This window comes from Vombatus ursinus, unplaced genomic scaffold, assembly GCF_900497805.2.
Source record: "Vombatus ursinus unplaced genomic scaffold, bare-nosed wombat genome assembly UNPS02014811.1, whole genome shotgun sequence".
Taxonomy (NCBI): domain Eukaryota; kingdom Metazoa; phylum Chordata; class Mammalia; order Diprotodontia; family Vombatidae; genus Vombatus; species Vombatus ursinus.
In genome coordinates this window covers 4,135,478-4,154,032 of record NW_020954589.1, presented here as the reverse complement: position 1 = coordinate 4,154,032, position 18,555 = coordinate 4,135,478, and the positions used below count along the sequence as shown (strand labels likewise).

The 18,555-nt window shown below is 45.2% G+C and overlaps 1 protein-coding gene across 5 annotated transcripts in view; it reads right to left on the bottom strand.

Annotated features, from left to right (window-relative positions):
- Positions 1 to 18,555, bottom strand: part of LOC114053425 (forkhead box protein P4) — a 99,165-nt gene that overhangs the window by 11,624 nt on the left and 68,986 nt on the right. For all 5 annotated transcript variants that reach the window (XM_027876465.1, XM_027876468.1, XM_027876467.1 and 2 more), the window contains exons 6-13: positions 18,159 to 18,306; positions 17,637 to 17,844; positions 17,224 to 17,328; positions 16,204 to 16,291; positions 15,207 to 15,290; positions 14,624 to 14,828; positions 14,427 to 14,503; positions 11,669 to 11,770 (exon numbers count right to left, since the gene is read on the bottom strand). In XM_027876465.1, coding sequence (XP_027732266.1) covers positions 11,669 to 11,770; positions 14,427 to 14,503; positions 14,624 to 14,828; positions 15,207 to 15,290; positions 16,204 to 16,291; positions 17,224 to 17,328; positions 17,637 to 17,844; positions 18,159 to 18,306 — 1,017 coding nt within the window. The remainder of the gene's footprint in view (positions 1 to 11,668; positions 11,771 to 14,426; positions 14,504 to 14,623; positions 14,829 to 15,206; positions 15,291 to 16,203; positions 16,292 to 17,223; positions 17,329 to 17,636; positions 17,845 to 18,158; positions 18,307 to 18,555) is intronic.

Here is an 18,555-nt window from a genome sequence, read left to right as displayed (position 1 = left end):
ATCTCTTCTTCCTTTAATTACTGTCTTCCTGCCCCCATTTCTCCAATTCATCCTTTACACTGCCTCCTGAATAACCTTCCTAACACATTACTCTCCGACTCAAAAACTTTCCATAATTCTTCATTGCCTACTGAATAAAGAATAAATTCATTATCATTCTGACATTCAAAGCCAAGTAGCCAAGAGAGTGATAATATCATTAAACAGTCTAAGGTTTAGTTCTGGATCTTTAATAGATGCTGCCTGGTGTGGACACTGAAGACAGAGACAGAGACAGAGACAGATAGACAGACAGACAGACAGACAGACAGACAAAGACAGAGAGTAAGAAAGACAGAGAGGAGGAGGGGGGGGGAGGAGAAGAAGAAGAAGAGGAGGAGAGAAGAGACACCGAGAAAAAGAGGGGGAGAGAAAGACAGAGAGAGAAAGTGAGAAAGAAACAGAAAGAGAGAGAATGAGAGAGAGAGAGAGACCAGCTCCAATCTACTCATCCAGTCTTAACTCTTCTTCCCTTCACTGAGGCAGTGTAGCTCAGTGGAAAGAGAATTGGATTTGGCATTAGAGGTTCTGGATACAAACCCCAACTCTGCCACACTCTATCTTTGTGACTTTGGGGAAGTCACATAACCTCTCTGAGAGTCACTTCCTTCATGAGTTAAAAGAGAAGGCTGGACCCTGCCTCAGATATTTGCTAGCACGTCAGTTAACCTCTCTGGCCTCAGTTTCCCCATCTGTGAAACAAGGAGGTTGAACTTAATGACCACTAAGGTCCCTTCCAGCTCTAAGACTGTGATCTTTTGTTTTTCCAACCAAACTGCTTCACCCTCTGTTCTTTTCTCATTTACAATCTCTTTACCTTTGCTTCTGCTGTCTCCTCCATCTTCTGGAATGAACTCCTCCCAATTCCATTTTCTATTTTCTAAAGCACAATTCCTCATTTGGCAAAGCCCTACTTAGTTCCACCATAAAATCTTCTTTGACTCCTTCCCTAACTTCCCCAGCTGAAAGCCATCTATTCTTTCTCAAATCATGGCACATAGCTTAGATTTCTCCTTTGCACTCATCATACTCTCTCTTAATAACTCATGTCACAGTTATTTTTTTGTATTGGATTGGAATACAATGTAAATTGATGTAATTTGACTGGAATTTGGTCGGGGGACCCACCTCTACTCCTCATTGGACTATAAGTTCCTTGAGGGCAAGGTCTATTTCATCTTTGGCCTTTATATCTCCAACATCTAGGGCAGTGGCCAGTATATGGCAGTATATTATTACATTAACTGTATTATTAAGCATTTGCTTAATAAACACATTAAATTGGGCAGCTAGGTGGTCCAATGGATAAAGTGTGGGGCCTGAGGTCAGGAAGACTCATCTTCCTGAGTTCATATCTGGCCTCACACTCTTATTATCTTTGTGACTGAGCAAGTTAATCCTCTTTGCCTCAGTTTCCTCATCTGTAAAATGAACTGGAGAAGAAAATGACAAACTACTCTAGTATCTCTGCCAAGAAAACCCCAAATGGGGTCACAAAAAGTCAGACATGATTGAAAGAGCTGAACAACAACAAAATTGGATGGTAACAATGTGGTGCAGTGGACAGAGAACAAGCCTTGGAAACAGAAAGACCTGGGTTCAAATTCTGTCTTTGAGAGGTTAGCTAATTTGACTGGCTGTGTGACCCAGGCAAATCATTTAACCTCTCAGGCAACTCTATATGATTATAAACTGTAGAGTAGTAACTGATATGCATCAATAGGTATTCCTTACACCAATGAAACTACATGTGTTCAGATCCTACCTCAAATACTAGCTGTGTGACTCTGGACAAGTCATTTGACCTTCAGAGACTTAATTTCACCCCTTGTAGAATGAATATAATATAACAGTAGCACCCATCTCACTGCATTGTGAGGATCAAACGAGATAAGGTATATAAAGCACTTGCAAACCTTAAAGCTCTATATACATTTTAGTTATTTATTACTATTATTACTAAAAAGCACAAAAGCTTTGAAGAGGTGCTAAGAAAAAATTAAAGAAACCATTATCAAATAATGCAAAAAACAAAAGCTACCATTGGAGGAAAAATGAATAGTATGACAATAATGTAAACAAAGAGATTATCAGAATTAAATATGAATAACTATAATAATCAGTCAGTCTTGGTGAACGGATAATGAAACATATCTTCTCAACCCTTCTTAATTCTAGTGTCTTACCTCTGTTAATTATTTCCTATTTATCCTGCACATAGCTTGTTTTGAATGTATTTATTTGCCTGTTGTATCCCCACCCTACCCCAATAGACTGTAAGTTCCTAGAGGGCAGGATTTGTCTTTTGTTCCTTTTTGTATCCCTAGCACTTAGCACAGTGCCTGGCACATAACAGGTGCTCAATAAATGTTTACTGAATTGCACTGAATCGGATTTCCCTCTTTTCAGTAGACTGATGGGAAACTGCAGGATGGTTACAGTGTCACTTGGTTTTGCTTAACTGTAGGGGTTTTATTCTTGTGTTACCAGAGAGGGCTTAATGGGGGCTGGGGAAGGAAAATCTAGAAATGGCTCTGATTTTTTTTAAAGGCATTAATAAAAAGAAAGTAAATTAAACTATACAACATCATGAAATAGAAAGAATACTTTGTTGTAGGAGTCAAAGACCCGGGTTCTGCCACTAACTAGCTATGTGACCATGGGATTCACTTCTCCTTTTAGAGCCTCAGTTTTTTCCTTTGTAAAATGAAGGAAGTATACTAGATCATCTTGCAATTTCAATCCCTTTCCAGCTCTGACATTCTAATATTATTACTTTTTTTTGGAGGCAATCGGGGTTAAGTAACTTGCCCAGGGTCACACAGCTAATTAGACTGGATTTGAACTCAGGGCCTCCTGACTCCAGGGCCTCTATCCACTTCACCACCTAGCTGCCCCCATCCTAACAGTCTATAAAGTGAACCGAATCCCTTCATCTGAGGAGCCCCAGAGAGGTTTGGAGCACCATTCTTCCAAACATCCCTATTTCTATCAAGAGACCTACCATTCTTACAATCACCAGATTCATATCCTTGGGAGTCATCCTTGACTCCTCACTGTCATCCCACACACTCAAATCAGTCACCAAACCATGTCATCTCTGTCTCCACAACATCACTCATACCTGATCCCTTCTTTCCATACATACAAGCACCATCTTACTTCTGAATCTCATTACCTCTCACCTGAACTACTGCAACAGTCTTCCATTTGGTCTCCCTGCATCAAGTCTTCCCCCATTCTATTCTATACGATTTTCCTAAAACATAGGCCTGCTCATGTTACCCCACCCTTCTACTCAATAAACTCCACTGGTCCCCTGTTATCTCCAGGAACACATATAAGCCCTTCTGTTTGACATTTAAAGCTCTTCCCAACCTGATCTCAGCCTAACTTTCCAGCCTGATTACATCTTACTCCTCGCCATGTACTCCATGGTCCATCCACTCTATAATCCAAGGTTGTTTCTCACACCTCTTCTCCCATCTTTGTGTCTTAGGACTAGCTGTCTTTCATGCTTAGAATGCATTGCCTCCTTAAGACCATCTCTTGAAAGCTCTAGTTTCCCTCAAGCATCATCCTCTGCATGAGGCCATTCCTGGTCTCCTCCTGCCTCCCCTTCCCAAGCTAGTTAGTCAGTCAGCAAGCATTTATTCAGCTCTTAGGTGCCAGGCACTGTGGTAAGTCCTGTAGATACCCCCACCATCATCACCACCAACAAAGACAAGAAGCAAGCCCTGCCCTCAAGTAACAAACATTCTAATGTATTTCCCCACAAGTTTATCATGTTATCTGTTTTTATGGGTTTTACTATAGCTACATAGGTATGGAAGGCAGCACACGGTATTGAATAGAAAGTCAGCCTCAAAGCTAGGAAGAACTATGTTCAGGCCCTGTCTCTGACATACACTGACTATGACCTGGGAAGGTCACAACCTCTCACTATTCTAGGCTCTAATGTATAGCCTTATAGCCTCTCTAAGGCTCTAGGTTGAAGAGAAGAAGCTGTCTTGAATCAGGAGAGAGAATTTTCTTCCTTGGGAATTCTCTATACCAATGACATCACAAATCCAGTCCTTATCCCCTATTTTATATGTTTGTGTATATGCATGTATTGTTTCCCTCTTTAGAATGTAAGCTCCATATTGGAAACTGAGGGGGTGCCCATTCTTTGGGGAATGGCTAAACAAGTTATGGTACGTGAATGTCATGGAATACTATTGTGTTGAAATAATGAAGGGTATAGTTTTAGAAAAATCTGGGAATACTTGTATGAACTGATGCAGAGTGAAGTGAGCAGAACCAGGAGAACAATTTATTAACAACATTATAAAGGCAACTTTGAAAGACTTAGGACTCTGATCAGCACTATGACCAATCTCAATTATAGAGGACTCATGATGAAACATGCTACTCACCTCCTGACAGAAGGGTGATAGACTCAGGGTGAAGATTGAGACATATATTTTTTGGACATGGCCAATGCAGTAATTTTTTGTGCATGATTATACGTGTTTGTAATGGGGTTTTTTCTCCATTCTTTCTCATTTGGAGAGGGGAAGATGGATGGGAGAGAAAGCAGGTTTTCATTGAATAAAAAAAATAAAATTTCATTTTAAAAATAGAATGTAAGCTTATTGTAGGCAGGATCTGTCTTTTTTCTTTTTATTCCCACCATGTAGCACAGTGTCTGCCACATAGAAAGAACTTAAGAAACCTTATTAGTTCTAATAGAGTGTAATTTCCTTGAGGGCAGGGACTGGTTTGGTTTTTTTTTTGTCTTTGTTTCCCAATGTGTAATAAATGTTTCTCAGATTGAATAGATTGTCTGATTCATTCATTCATTTATTCTGTTATCAGACATTGCATACAGAGCCCTGTGCTAGCCTGCAAAATAAAATAGAGTTTCAAACATAAAATATACAACATATGTGCATAATATCACAAGGTAAGCTGCATTAGAGAAGTGTAAAATAAAGTGCTGGTTGAGGTCTGGAAGGGAAGGTTGTTACAGAAACCTTCCTCCCTAAGACTAGGGAAGACCTCCAGTTACTCTGTACTGTATTTATTTTGTACACACTCATATATGTAAACATCACCTTCTCTGATAAAATAAATATAAGTTCCTAGAGGGCAGAGACAGACTTTTGCCTTTCTTTATATCCCCAGCACTTAGCACAGTGCCTGGCTCTAGGTGTTAATAAATGCTTGTTGACTTGACTTGGCCTAGTGCCATATGCACTAGGTACCTGGCACATGGTAGACACTTATTAAGTTATTACTGATTGACTTATTTATTCCAAAGGACATAGTAAAGGGGACAGAGTAATTATTTAGGAAATATTTGATCAATTAATGAATATTGACTATCTTTCATATTTATCTGATGTTCCCTGAGCATGTGAGTAGATTGTAAGCACTTTAGGATCAGGATCCTGTCTTACACTCTTCTATATCTGGCACAGTAGCTTGTACAGAATTTAAGTACAAAATGCTAGGCATAGGGAGTATAGATAATGACTAATAGCTGATTTTATATATTGCTTTAGAAATTGCAAAGCACTTTATATATATTTCCACATCTTATCCTTATAATAGTCCTGTCAGGTAGGTACTACAGATGTCATTATCCCCATTTTACAGATAAGGAAACTGAGGCTCAGTGAAGTTAGGTGATCTGCCAGAGGTCACCCTCCAGGTAAGCTCCAGAGGCTATATTTGAATCCAGATCTCCCCTGATTCTACCCATAATCCCACATCCATTCACAATTATTGATACCAATTGAATTGATTATACCGGAAAGGAGGATAGCAGGAAAGGATCAGCAAAGGGAAGCAATCCAACTCAACAAGTATTAGGTTATCTCCAAAGTCTTAGAGCAGTTTAAAGCTTTATTAACTTATTTATGAAACACCTACTATGAGTAAGCTCTGTGCTAAGCCCAGATAGAAATGAGATTCAAGCTTAGTAAGTCTAATAAGGGCATAAAGATATGTACACTGAAAACTCTAATACAGAGTAGAATATGAAAATGTAATAAGGGAGAAGCAAACAACAGGCCACAGGATTTCAGGACATCATTTCTGCCTGAGGGGGTCAGAGAAGGCTTCACTAAGAATCAGCATTTGGACACAGGTTGGAATAGGACAGGAGATGCTGGGGGAGAACATTCCAGGTAGAGGGAACAGTGTGGTTTGGGAAGCCAAGAACATGTTTCAAGGAGTATCTCAGTTTGGCTAGAGTACATATAAAGCTGGAGCCACAATATGGAAGGCTTGGACCTTTTTTTCAGTAGGAGATAGGGAGTCATTCAATGTTCTTAAGCAAGGAGTCTAAAAAAATCACCACCCCTAACACTTTTGGAGTTGCCTCTGAAATTAAGGTAATACCCTTAGAATGTGGGTAGCCTGATTGCATCTCTCTCCCCTCTTGATTTTTAGGTGGGGACATGCCCACATTCCCTCCCCTCTCACTGTCATTAGCTGCCCCCTATTCTTCCCACTCTACCCTGAACATAGTAGGTGCTTAATAACTGAAATAAATTGAATTCCTCTCCTTATTTCCCACCCCGTCCCCATCTTCTGACCTACTTCTCTCCTTGCCCCTAATTCCTTTCCCTGTTTCCCATCTTCATTCCTGTTACCTGGTCCCTTCCTCCCTCCCCACACCTGCCCTTCTTATACCGGTGTCCCCGTCCCCGTCCCTGGTCCCTGACTCCATCTTTACATTTCTAAACAGAGAAGAAAGCGGGCAGGGCAGGCAGGAGCTGTGCCCCCTCGAGATCCCCTCTCCCTCTCTCTCTTCCAACTCTTGCCACTTGCAACTGGCCCGATTTCATTACCAATTTTAATTTGCCTCTAATTAAATCCTGTGTATTTTTCCGACTCGCTTGCTAATCCACGAGGGAGGCAGGCGGCTGGAGTGGAATCTCTCGGAGCGATAATTACAAAGGGCCTAATCACGCCGGGGCTCCTGCCTCGGAATAAATTTCTCCGCATTACGGGGCTCGGATCCTCCGCTTTGCAAATGAGAATGACCCCAATTTCCGAGGATGGCCTCACCGGGGCTTTTTTCCCTCATTTCGAAGCCTGATTCGTGATGAGAGACTAATTCGTTACGCTGAAACATTAACGGCAATTTAAGGGGTCTGGCGGGGCTTCGTAAACAAAGGGACCGGCCCCACAACAAGGGCCCGGGGAGGGGCTTGACACCAGGAGGGGGCGGGAGGAGTGAGCTGGGGAGGGGGCCCGGGAAGACAGCAGCTCTGAGAAGCAGATGGCGTCTCCTCTCTCTGGGATGGCCAGGCTTGGCCCCAGACCCCCTCCCCATCCTTTCCCCCTGACCTGGTCCTTCCAGAGAAAGGGATCCAACGAGAAAAGGGGGTGGAATGAGGAGGGAGGCAGAGCAGGAAAGGCTGGGTGGACAGAGGGGGAGAAGGCGGGGAAATCTAAGAAGCCAGGATTTTGTTTTGCCCCAGGAGGGATAAGTAGCAGAGGCCTGAACCCCAGTGGCCTGGCCTGGCCTGGAAGGGGAAGTGGAGGGAAGACATGGGAAGTGTGGGTACAAGGAGAGTCATAGGATATCTCCTATGCAGAGGGTGAGTTAGGGCTGGGAAATGAGAATTGAGGATGACCCTAAAAACTCTGGGCCCCAAGGGTCAGGAGTTGGGTCCAACAGGGCTAGAATATGGCCATAGAAAACCTGAGGGCCATGGTGGGACACCCTTCTAATGTGGTACATTCTACTGAGTTGTCCACCATTTTACAATGAAGGAAAAAATCTAAGTGATCCCAGCCTGTATTCCTAAGAGGGTGACTTTCCCTTGTTCCTCTCCACACTGCCCCCCCCACCCCCACTCCTCACACACATCTATTGCCAATGTTGACCAGGCCATTGTCTATCCATTATCAATTCAGGCCTAGTAACAGGCTGACACTGTTGGGTCTGGGAAGGGAAAGTAGAACTAGGGAACAGATGAAGAATTGACTAATGAGTAGGAAATCAAAAATAGTAGGAAGACGGAAAGGCATAGGGACTGTTTGACCTGAAAAGGAGAAATGAAGAAGCACTGTATAACGACTCAATCTCTGAAAAGCTTTCTAAAAGACGATGATAAAGAGAAGCTGTAAAAAGAGCCCTGGATTTGGAGGACCTGAGTTTGAATTCTGATTCAGCCACTTACTACCTATATGATCTTGCGGAAGTAAACTTCTGTTCTGAGCCTCAGTTTTCATAGCTGTAAAAAGAGGGTGTTGGGCTAGATGAACTCTAAGGTCCATTCTAGATTTAAATCATATGCTCTCTAATTATCCTCCATCTTCAGAAAGGAAACAGTCTGCACTAAAGTAGATATAAATAAAATAATGAGAGAGTGAATGTACAATTTCTAGTTTGGGCAGTTATGTGCAGTGCGTGTGGAAGCAGCATGGACAGGAGGGATCCTCACACACATATATACCCCACCCACACAATTGTTAAGTGATAGGTGACTCCTTTAGGTGCTGTCCTATCTAGTGGCTAAAGACTAGAGATGACCTCTAGAGGGCTCAGGCAGCCTGAAAGGAACCCCAGAGTCTAGGAGCAGGATGCAAGTCAGAGCAATGACATCACTTACAGCCAATCAGAAGAGCTGACCCAGCTTGGTTTGCCATTACCTCTTTGGGGTCTTATCCCTCTAACTCTGTGACCCTAGTCCAAGGAATGGGGGTGACATTTTAGCTGAGTGACTCTGCTCACCTCGAAGTCCTGGGAGGAGGCATCATGCATAGTACCTGCTATGGCCCTGAGCCAGGGACTCAGTACATTCACATTCTGTCCATTGAGGGACTTAAAATGTTATAGTGGCTGAAGGTTTGCAAAGTGCTTTACAAATGTGATCTCATTTGATCCTCACAACAAGCCTGGGAGGTAGGTGTTATTATTACCCCCAGTTTACAGTCTGAGGCAGACAAAGGTTAAGTGACATGCCCAAAGATGGTAAGTGAACTGAGGTCCTATTTGAACTCAGATCTTTCTGGCTCTGAGTCCAGTTCTCTATCCACTGAGTTGACCTGCTGTTCAGAAAAGTCTTATGACAATGAGTTCAATGAAAGGCTGAAATATTCTTGAGGCTCTTCAGTAACAATGTCAACACCCATCTTTCCAGAATGGTTTAGGTAATATTTGCCTAGAGCTAGGAGGATGACCGAGATGACCCTTCGAATTCCCTTCCAATCCTGTCATTACCTATTTTGACGTTTTCCATAAGCCAAGGCAGTATTATACTGACGAAGCAGTATGACTTAAGGGTAAGAGACAAGATTTTAAGTCAGATGCCCTAGGTCTGAGTACTAGGACACTTTATGGATAATCGTAGTGCAAAGAGTGCTGGATTTGGAGTCTGAATTAAAATCCTTGTTCTGCCACTCATTATTCTTGTACCTTGGACATGTCACTTAACCTCTTTAAATCTGTTTCCTCATTGGTTAAATAGGGGGTTGGACTAGAGTAGATGACCATCTCTTCTTGCTCTAAATCTATGACCCTGTGATCCTAATTCACGGAAATGTTCCCTCCCACCCAGCCTGGGGAAGAGACATCTTGCACCTCTGAAGTTCCAACACTGGCCAGCAGGGGACCTCAAAGGCCAAAGATCCTGGCAACTCCCTGCATAGACACTGCCCCTTCTCTTCCCCAGCTTGATGGTCATGCTCCAGCCCTCTCTCCACCGAGCCACAATGCCCACCCTGCTGTATAGGCACCAAGTTCCTCATCTGACACCTGCACCTGCCTGTGAGTGTGCTCTCTCTCTCTCTCTCTGTCTCTCTCTTTGTATCTGTTTCTTTGCCCCTCTTTTCCCAATTATCCACCTCTCTGTCTCTCTTCATCTTTCTCCATCTCTGTGTGTCTGTGTCTCCCCATCACTTTCTCTCCATCTTTCTGTTTCTCTGTCCCTCTTTTCTCATTTATCCTTCTCTGTGTCTCTCCATCTCTATGTCTCTGTCTCTCTGTCTCTCTCTCCCTATCACTCTCCATCTCTATCTCAGTCTGTCTCTCCATCTCTCTCTCCCCATCTCTCTCTCCATCTTTCTATGTCTTTCTGTTTCTGTTTCTCCATCTATTTCTGTGTGTCTCTCTGTGTCCATCTGTCTTTCTCTCTATCTCTCTCACTCTATCCATCTGTGTCTGTCTCTGTCTGTCTGTCTGTCTGTCTGTCTCTCTCTCTCTCTCTCTCTCCACTCCTCCCACCCCCACAGTCTTGGCAATGAGAAAACAGAAGGTGCTATCAGCATCCGGCCCCTAACTCCCTGTCCCATTTTCCCTAGCCCTCCCCCCCACCTTCTCTCTCTTGTCCCCCTAGGAAAACTGTTATGGCTGGAGGTGTTGAAATGACTAATTGGACTAAGACAATTATCTTTCTGCTTCTGACAGCAGAAAGGGGGAGGGTGTATGTGTGTCCATGTCTATATACGTATCTGTGCCCATGTCCACAGACCCATATTTGGCCCCATGTCCAATTTTCCCGTACACTTTTCTTCCCCAGTGAGGGGTAGGGTCTTTGGAACATCTCTACACTACAGTTTTAGTAATTCTAGGGTTCCTCTGAATGGTTTGGACACACCTCATTAGAACCTAGCCACAAGCTCATCAAGGGGCCTGTGCCCCTTGTGGTTGCCTCTAGAGCCTGTGTGGTCACCAGGGGTCAGACCCCATCATGTTTCCCTTTGTTAAAAAAAAACAAAACTTTAGTGGCTCACTATTGTCAATAGAATAAAATAAAAAACTCCTCAACCTAGTTTAGTGCCCTCCATAATCTAGTGCCCCACTACCAGCCTTATTTCATAATTCTCTCTTTTAAAAACTCTATGTTCCACTTAAATTGGATTGTAAGTCATTCCCGGAATTTTACACTTCAGCTCTCACCCTGCATCCACACAAGCTAGTCTTCATACTTGGAGTGCACTCCCTTCTCACTGCTACCTTTCAGAATCCTTGTCTTCCTAAAAGGCTCATTAGAGGGCACATCCTCCTTGAACCCAATCCCCCTTAGATCTTGGTCTTTTCCTTCACCATTGAATTTTCCTCATTTTATGCTTATTTGCGGAGATGTTTTATCTCCCACCTCCCCTAAAATGCAAGAGGAAAGTACAGACCTGCTCCCTAGAGACAGACTCTTTCATTTTTGATTTTGTATCCTGAATATCTGGCACAGTAATTTGCCCGGGGTTTTACTGACAGCATATGTAAGAAACAGGGTTTGAACTGAGGTCTTCCTGACTCTGAGATCTCCTCCCTATCTTTTATGCCAGGCTGGTATTGCACATAATAAGTGTTTAGGAACTCTTTGTTGAATTGAATTTGGGAAAGGGGAATCAGAATCCAGAGGATCTCTGAGGAGACATTTGAGTTGTAGGAGTCCCCGATGATGATGATATGGGGACATGCCTGAACCAAAAATGTTCCCAACTAAGCCAACCACACAAAGGTAGGCCTGGGCTTCTAGAGGAAGGGAACCTGACCTTTGGGCTATAACATTAATATTCCCTACAGGAATCTCCTATCCTAGATGTGAATCTAGTAGATGGCCTGCAGTATCAGTCAAGGGCCCTTAGGAAGAGGAGGAGAGGCAAAGCAAGGTAAGCGTCTCACCTTCCAGGTGGCTGTATTCCTCCGGAAATAGGCGAACATCCTGGTGAACCAATTGTAGATTTCATTCAGAGTAAGCTGCCTGTCAGGGGTCTCCAGGATGGCCTTCAAGGGAAGCAGAGGTCAAAGGGGTTACTTCCTCGAGGGATAAGAAATCAATAGCACTGGATTCTCTTTCCTAGGATTCCAGCTCTCCCTTAGGCCCACAATTTTTATTGTTGAGTCGTTTCAGTCACGTTCAACTCTCTGTGATTCCATTTGGGGTTTTCTTGGCAAAGATACTGGAGTGGTTTGCCATTTCCTTCTCTAGTTCATTTTGCAGATAAAGAAATTGAAGCAAACAGGGAGAAGTGACTTGCCCAAGGTCACACAGCTAGTTAGTGTCTGAAACCAGAACTGAACTCAGGTCTTCCTGACTCCAGGACCAGCGTCCTATCCACTGCACCACCTAGCTGCTTCTGAGCCCACACTAGCCCTTGTAAAAGTTCCTAAGTATATGAGTATGAGACATGAAGGGTGTGACTGTGTATGTATGCATGTACCTTTATGCTTTAGTAATGATAATAGCTAGCATTTATATAGCATGTTAAGGTTTGCAAAGTGATTTATAAGTATTATCTCATTTTATCCCCACAACAACCCTAAGAGTTAAGAACTATTGTTATCCCCATTTTACAGATGAGGAAACTGAGGCAGACAGCAATTAAGTAGCTTTCCCAGGATCACACAGCTAGTAACTGAGGCAGGATTTGAACTCAGGCCTTCCTGACTTCTAGCACTCTGTCCACTGTATAATCAAGCTGGCTCTGTCATATGATAAGTGTTATGGCTGGCTAATCAGTTCTGCCAATGACCTCAGGAATCATTAACTTTGTATGCATGAGTGCCTATATGGAAGGAAGGAAAAGGGGGAGAAAGCAAGAGGAGGAAGGGAGAGAAGAGGAAAGAAGGGAAGGAGAGAGAGAAGGGAAAAGAGAGAGTGAGGAAGGATGAGGGAACAAGGAAGGGAGGGAGCGGAAGAAGACAGGGATGGTGACAGTGACAGAGACAGAGAGAATATAAAAAAAAGATGTGTACATAATACAAAGAATATGGAAGTGAGTGGAAAGAGCACTGTATATGGGAGGACAGACACAGTAATGCGATGCTGCTGGAGCTATGGATTGGTTCAGCATTTCTGGAAAGCAATTTGGAACAATACCAAAAGGTCACTAAACTGTGCATATTCTTTGAACCAACAACATAACCAGAAGTCAAAAAAGATGAAAAGGTCTCATATGTACATATTTATAGCAGATGTTGGACTAGAGGTGAAGAATGAAACATACATTTTTGGACGTGGCCAACGTGTGGATTTGTTTTGTTTGACTATACTTACTTGTTACAAAGGAAGGCTTTAAAAAATGGTGAGGGGGATTAAGGGGAAGAGGGAGTTTAGTAATAAGTAATGCCAAAAAGAAAAGAATGAAAAGAAGGCCATTGAATTTACAACCAAAGAGAAGCAAGACAGCTTTGAAACAGTGTTGAATTTATTTTATGTTTAAAAAAAACCCTATACATAATAGAGACTCGTGGTTTCATAGGCAATCCTCCTTTTCAGTTCTTCTTTGAACATGGAAATGTTTGTACTTGTTTTTCAAGTTTAAAGTAAATAAAAATTTAAAGCATTTTTTAAAAAAGAAAGTGTATTTGATTCAGAGTCAAAGAAGTGGGTTTGAATCTTTGCTCTGTCTTGAATCCTTGCTTACTATCTTGGATAAATAACTTTCCCCACCCTGGAACTCAGCTTCCTCATCTATAAAATAAAGGAACCAAATTGAACTGCTTAGGTCCCTTATAGGTCTGTCTGTCTGTCTGTCTGTCTCTCTCTCTCTTTCTCCCTTTCCCTCGTCCTCTCCCTCTCCCTCCATACATAGATATGTATATATGATCCTTGACCAAACATTCTATGTGTGAGCATGTATATGTGTATGTGTGTAAGCATGGGTATGAGAGGAGGGAGTAATTGTGTATGCCTGTGTAAGAGAGACAAAGTATGCAGCATAAGCAGGAATGGTACATATATACATGCCTAAGGAAATATGTGTGAGTTATATCTATGTGCAATAAGAGAAAATGAACATGTATGTGTGTGAGACATAAAGAATGAGCTGGTAAAATGATGAGAGAAGGTATATCTGTGAAAAACTGAGTGTGGAGGGGCAGCTAGGTGGCACAGTGGATAGAGCACCGGCCCTGGATTCAGGAAGACCTGAGTTCAAATCCGGCCTCAGACACAAAACACTTACTAGCTGAGTGACCCTAGGCAAGTCACTTAACCCCAATGCCTAGCCAAAAAAACAAACAAACAAAAAAAAACAAAACAAAAACAAAAACTGAGTGTGGGAGGGGATGTGCCATATATAAGCCTGTGTGCACATTTACAATGTACAATATAAGCCGTAGGAGCATCTATGTGTGTGAGTGCACACGTGCGTGAGAGAGATGGGAGAAGGATGAGTCATTTCCCCTGACCCTAAAGGAATAGGGAGTGAATGGAAGAGACAATAAATGCTCTCAATGTTCAAAGAAGGGAGGCTAGGGTGGTCAGGGTAGGGGGAGGCTGGGTAGGATTTAGATAGTGGGAAAGGAGAGGGAAGGGCTTCATAAGCAAATAGGCAACTAAAGGCAGAATTGGGGGATAGAAATGAGAATAGAAGGGAGGGCTTTTCATGAGTTCTCTTATCCCCAACACCTCCGTCTTCTTTCTTGGGAAGCTCACCTGTCGGATGAGGGACGCATAGGTAAAGGGAGGTCGGACATCTGCATTCTTGTAGAACTCATGATTCTGGGCCAGTTCTGGGGGAGAGAGATGAGGGATATAAGGAGGGTCAGACCTGTGGCCCAAGGAAGCCCGCTCCCCTAAACCACAATGCCTCCCCTTCTGTGGTCCTCCTGCCCCCACCTTCCCACCCTCACCAGAGGAGATGGGGGTGCAGAACTTGTCACTACTCCTCCTGCGGGCAGGGCCCCCACTGTGCAGAGTAGCAGAGCTGAGGCCAGGGGGGCGTAAGGGAGTAACAGGGGCGGCAGCTGAGGTGGGGGGGTGGGCGAGGCCATCCGGGAATGAATCAGCTGCTGAGACAGTCACCTTGGAGAGTGAGGAGCCTGACACCAGGTTCAGCTATGAAAAATGAAAAGGGTGATGAGAGCAGAGAAAAGGAGGACGGCAGGTATGAGCAGAGAGCATCTCCTTGGATTCCAATGTCTTCTCCACTCTTGTAGATCTCACAGTCAGAATAGTGGAGGGTGAATTTCAATCACTGAGGAAAGGGGTAAGTGGGGTTTGGTTTCTGAAGGAAAGGATTCTGAGGGGAACAGATCTGAAGCACAAAGGTCTAAGGTAGAGGGACAATGTCCAGGGGGAGGGACTAAAGGAATGGTTGGGGAAAATGTCTGGGAAGTCCTAGAGGGTTCTTGGAAGGTCATACCCCACTGGAAAGTATGAGGGGTCATAGGGACTACTGGGAGCAGGGGACATATGAGGCATGGATCATCTCACCGGCTGGCTAAAGGGCTTGGGTTCTGAAGGCCTCATGTGCAAATGGGCCATCATCGCCTGAAGTCGCTCACTCTCCTTGGCTAGCTGTAGGGAGAGAAAGAAGGTGGGAGAAAAAGCCTGGGTTTCAGAGCCTTTTCAGGGTCTAGCCCTCTCCCCTTCCATTAGCATCCAACACCATCCTTCCCCAGTCCTCTGCCTCAAGGGGAAAGGGAAGGAGGAACCAAGGGGAGAAAAGATGAAAAACACAAGTCTCTTCAAAGGCTTGACCTCACACAGGTATCCTTTAGTCCCACAGTCCTATCAAACTCCAGGGTTCCCACCTTTGTTCATGCTATTCAACCCATTTAGAATTTAGCATTTATTCATCAACGCTTATTGGTTGATTGATTTACCCACCAAATATTTACTGAGTGTCCACTATATCATATATGAGGGCCCTCAGTCAGGCCCTGTGAAGAATGCAAAAATGTATCCCCACCTTTAAGGAATGTGTAGTCTAGTAGGGAGCTGATACTGCATACATATTTGTTGACAGATTAATTTCTCTCATTGATTGATTGAGTCCCCTGATCTGTCTCTTGGGTATCTGCCATTCAGGCCACTAACTCCTCTATGATTTCTTCATGTTCCTCAATCTGACTTTGCCAGAACCTTTTTTTGCCACAACCTTTGCTTAAGACAACCCACTGGGAAACTGAGCACATATTGTCTCCCAAATCCAGTAGAACCCATCTGCCAAGAGGATTGCTAGTTATATTGGATACACTAACTATGCTGCTTCTGGTCCTCCCAGGGCAAGACCAAGACCCCCCTAAGCCCACAATGTGCCCTCTCTAGAGTTCAGCTCCCCCATTCAAGATGGCCAGGAGAATTTAGACAAGGTAAGGAGATCACTTTGGCTACAGGAATACATGGTTGAGTCCAGAAGGCCCCATGGAAAGGTGAAGGGTGAGTGGGATCCAACGAGCACCCTACACATACACACAGAGGGCCACACCTGTATCTCCAGCTGCTGGACAACCTGCATCTGGACCCGGCACTGGGCTGTGCTTCTGTCATCAAGTGCATGTTCTGTATTGAGGTGTCTTCATGGGGGGAGAGAAGGGAAGGTTTAGATTCAGGCTTCACCTAGGATTTACCCCTCAACTCCCTTGACTGTTCTCCCCAATCTGCCTTCCCTGATACATCTTCAATCCCCTCACACACAAAGACAGAGAGATAGAGAGGGGCAGACAGAGCGATGGAGACAAAGAGACAGAGAAGGTGGCCAAGCCAGAAGAAAGGGAAGATAGAAGCAGCATCCTCGTAGTCAGCTTCCTTTGATGTCTTTGCTAAAATCCCAGCTACAGAGAGATCTAATTGCAAATGAACTAATTAAGTAAACCTCTGACGAAGCGTGAAAACAATTTGTTTGACCCTGATGCTGCAAGGGGCTGGGAGACAGCAGAGTTAATCAGTCAGTGACAGAGCCTGGCACCGCTGTGGCAGCGCCAACCGCCTGTCCACCCCCCCACCTGTCCACCTGCCCCCTCCAGGCCCCATCACTCCGCTGTCAGTTTCCTCCTGCCCCTGGACTGGGCAGACTGGGAGGATATAGGAACTGGACACTGTTCCCTACTCACCCCTCCACGTACTCTGTATCTCCCTAGGATGGGGAGGAGTTGTTCCAGTTCCCACAGGAGCTGGCTAGAGGGGCTAGGAATGGCTGGAGGCGGGGCCCAGGTAAGACAGCTGTGTGTGTGACTGAGAGTATGCACTCACACCCACACCCACACATCTCAGCACTCCCTCACCCCCAAAACACAGATTCAGGTTCAAGGATTCAGTGGCTGGGGCGCTATCTAGGACTTGAGATTCAAAGAAGGGAAGACAGTGGCAATTATGGGAGGGAGGGGAACTGAGGCTAACTGTAGTGCTCAGTGACCAAAGAGGGCAGGGAAGTGGAGGTAAGGGGTACAGTCAAGGAGGTGAGGGGGAGGGGCTAGAAGGGAGGAGGTGGGGGTGGTTGGGTACCTACTTGACAAACTGCCCCAGGTCTTCACAAAGGGTCTCACAGCCTGGCCACTTGCACTCCCCATGACCATAGAGGGGATGGGAGCCAGGGGTATCCTCATGTGAGGAGCTGGGAAGGGAAGGAAGGAAGGTAGGAGGTAATGGACCTTGTACAATAGGCAGGGGTCCCTGTTGCTGACCATGACACCCTTTGGCCCAGTTTGGTCCCAGCTCCCCCCCCCCCCCACCATTTTCCTTTGATCAGCTATTCAGCCCTCCAGGAGTACTGACTCCCACAACCAACCCCCATCCCCCACTCAATTCCTCCCCCAGTTTAAAAGCTCCACAGTTCAAGAGGCAGATCTGAACTATTTACAGTGGGCATCCCGGAGTCACCCGCCCCAACAGCTCCCTTTCAGGTCCCCTCTCCAAAGGTACCTGTCTCGTCGAGGTGTGAGCACAGTGGGTTGCCCATTGGGGAGGGTGTGGTGGGAGAGGGGGGGTGAGACCTTAGGGGGAGCAAACGAGGTAGCGGTGGCTGCTGCTGTGGTGAGGTCCAACCCCTCCTGCTTCACGCTGTCTTCTGCTGGCTGGGCAGCCACCCCATCTCCCTTCCACAGCTGGGGCAGGTCGGATGGGCACACGGCTGCAGAGAACAGGGCCAGATAGAGGTCCCTCCCCACCCTTAATCCTTCTTGGACAGCACAGGAGACACCTAACCTTCTGGAACTGAAGGCTGTGACTATCTTCCCAGGAACCCTGGAGGAAGGATTCTGAACCTTCCGTGTGGGGCCCTAGGAATGTGGGGTCGCCTCAGGGGTCCAGGGCACGGAAGCGTGGGAGGCTCAGTCTAGACCCTAGCAGTGGGATGGTTCCAGGAACTCAGAGTAGGGGCTCTGGAGGCTCAGTCTGGGCCTGGGAGAGTACAGGGAGTACGTGGGAGCGACAAGACTTACTCACCTTGCGGGAGAGTTTGGAGGGGTCCTGTTGCCTGGCTGGGCTGCAGACTGACCAGACCCTGTCTCTGCAGGTTCAGCAGGTGCTGCTGTTGCAGCTGCTGCATCTGGAGGAGCTGCTGCTGGAAGGCCAGCTGCTTGTTCCCAAGTGCCTGGTCCCAGGGAAGTAACAGTGAAAGGAAGAAATGTCTAATCAGGCCTTTCCTCATTGGAGCTGGGTGCTGCCTGCCCTCCCCCACCCCCCAGCCCCACTCCCTCTTGCTCCAACCAGCCTTTAAAGAGTCTTGTCTCCTCCCTACTTTCCTTCCCCAAAGACTGAAGTCCTTCCCAGGGGCCATCCCCCTTTCTATTCATTGCAGTAGCGGTGGGTGGAGGGAAAGCTTGCTCTCTACTACCCCTGG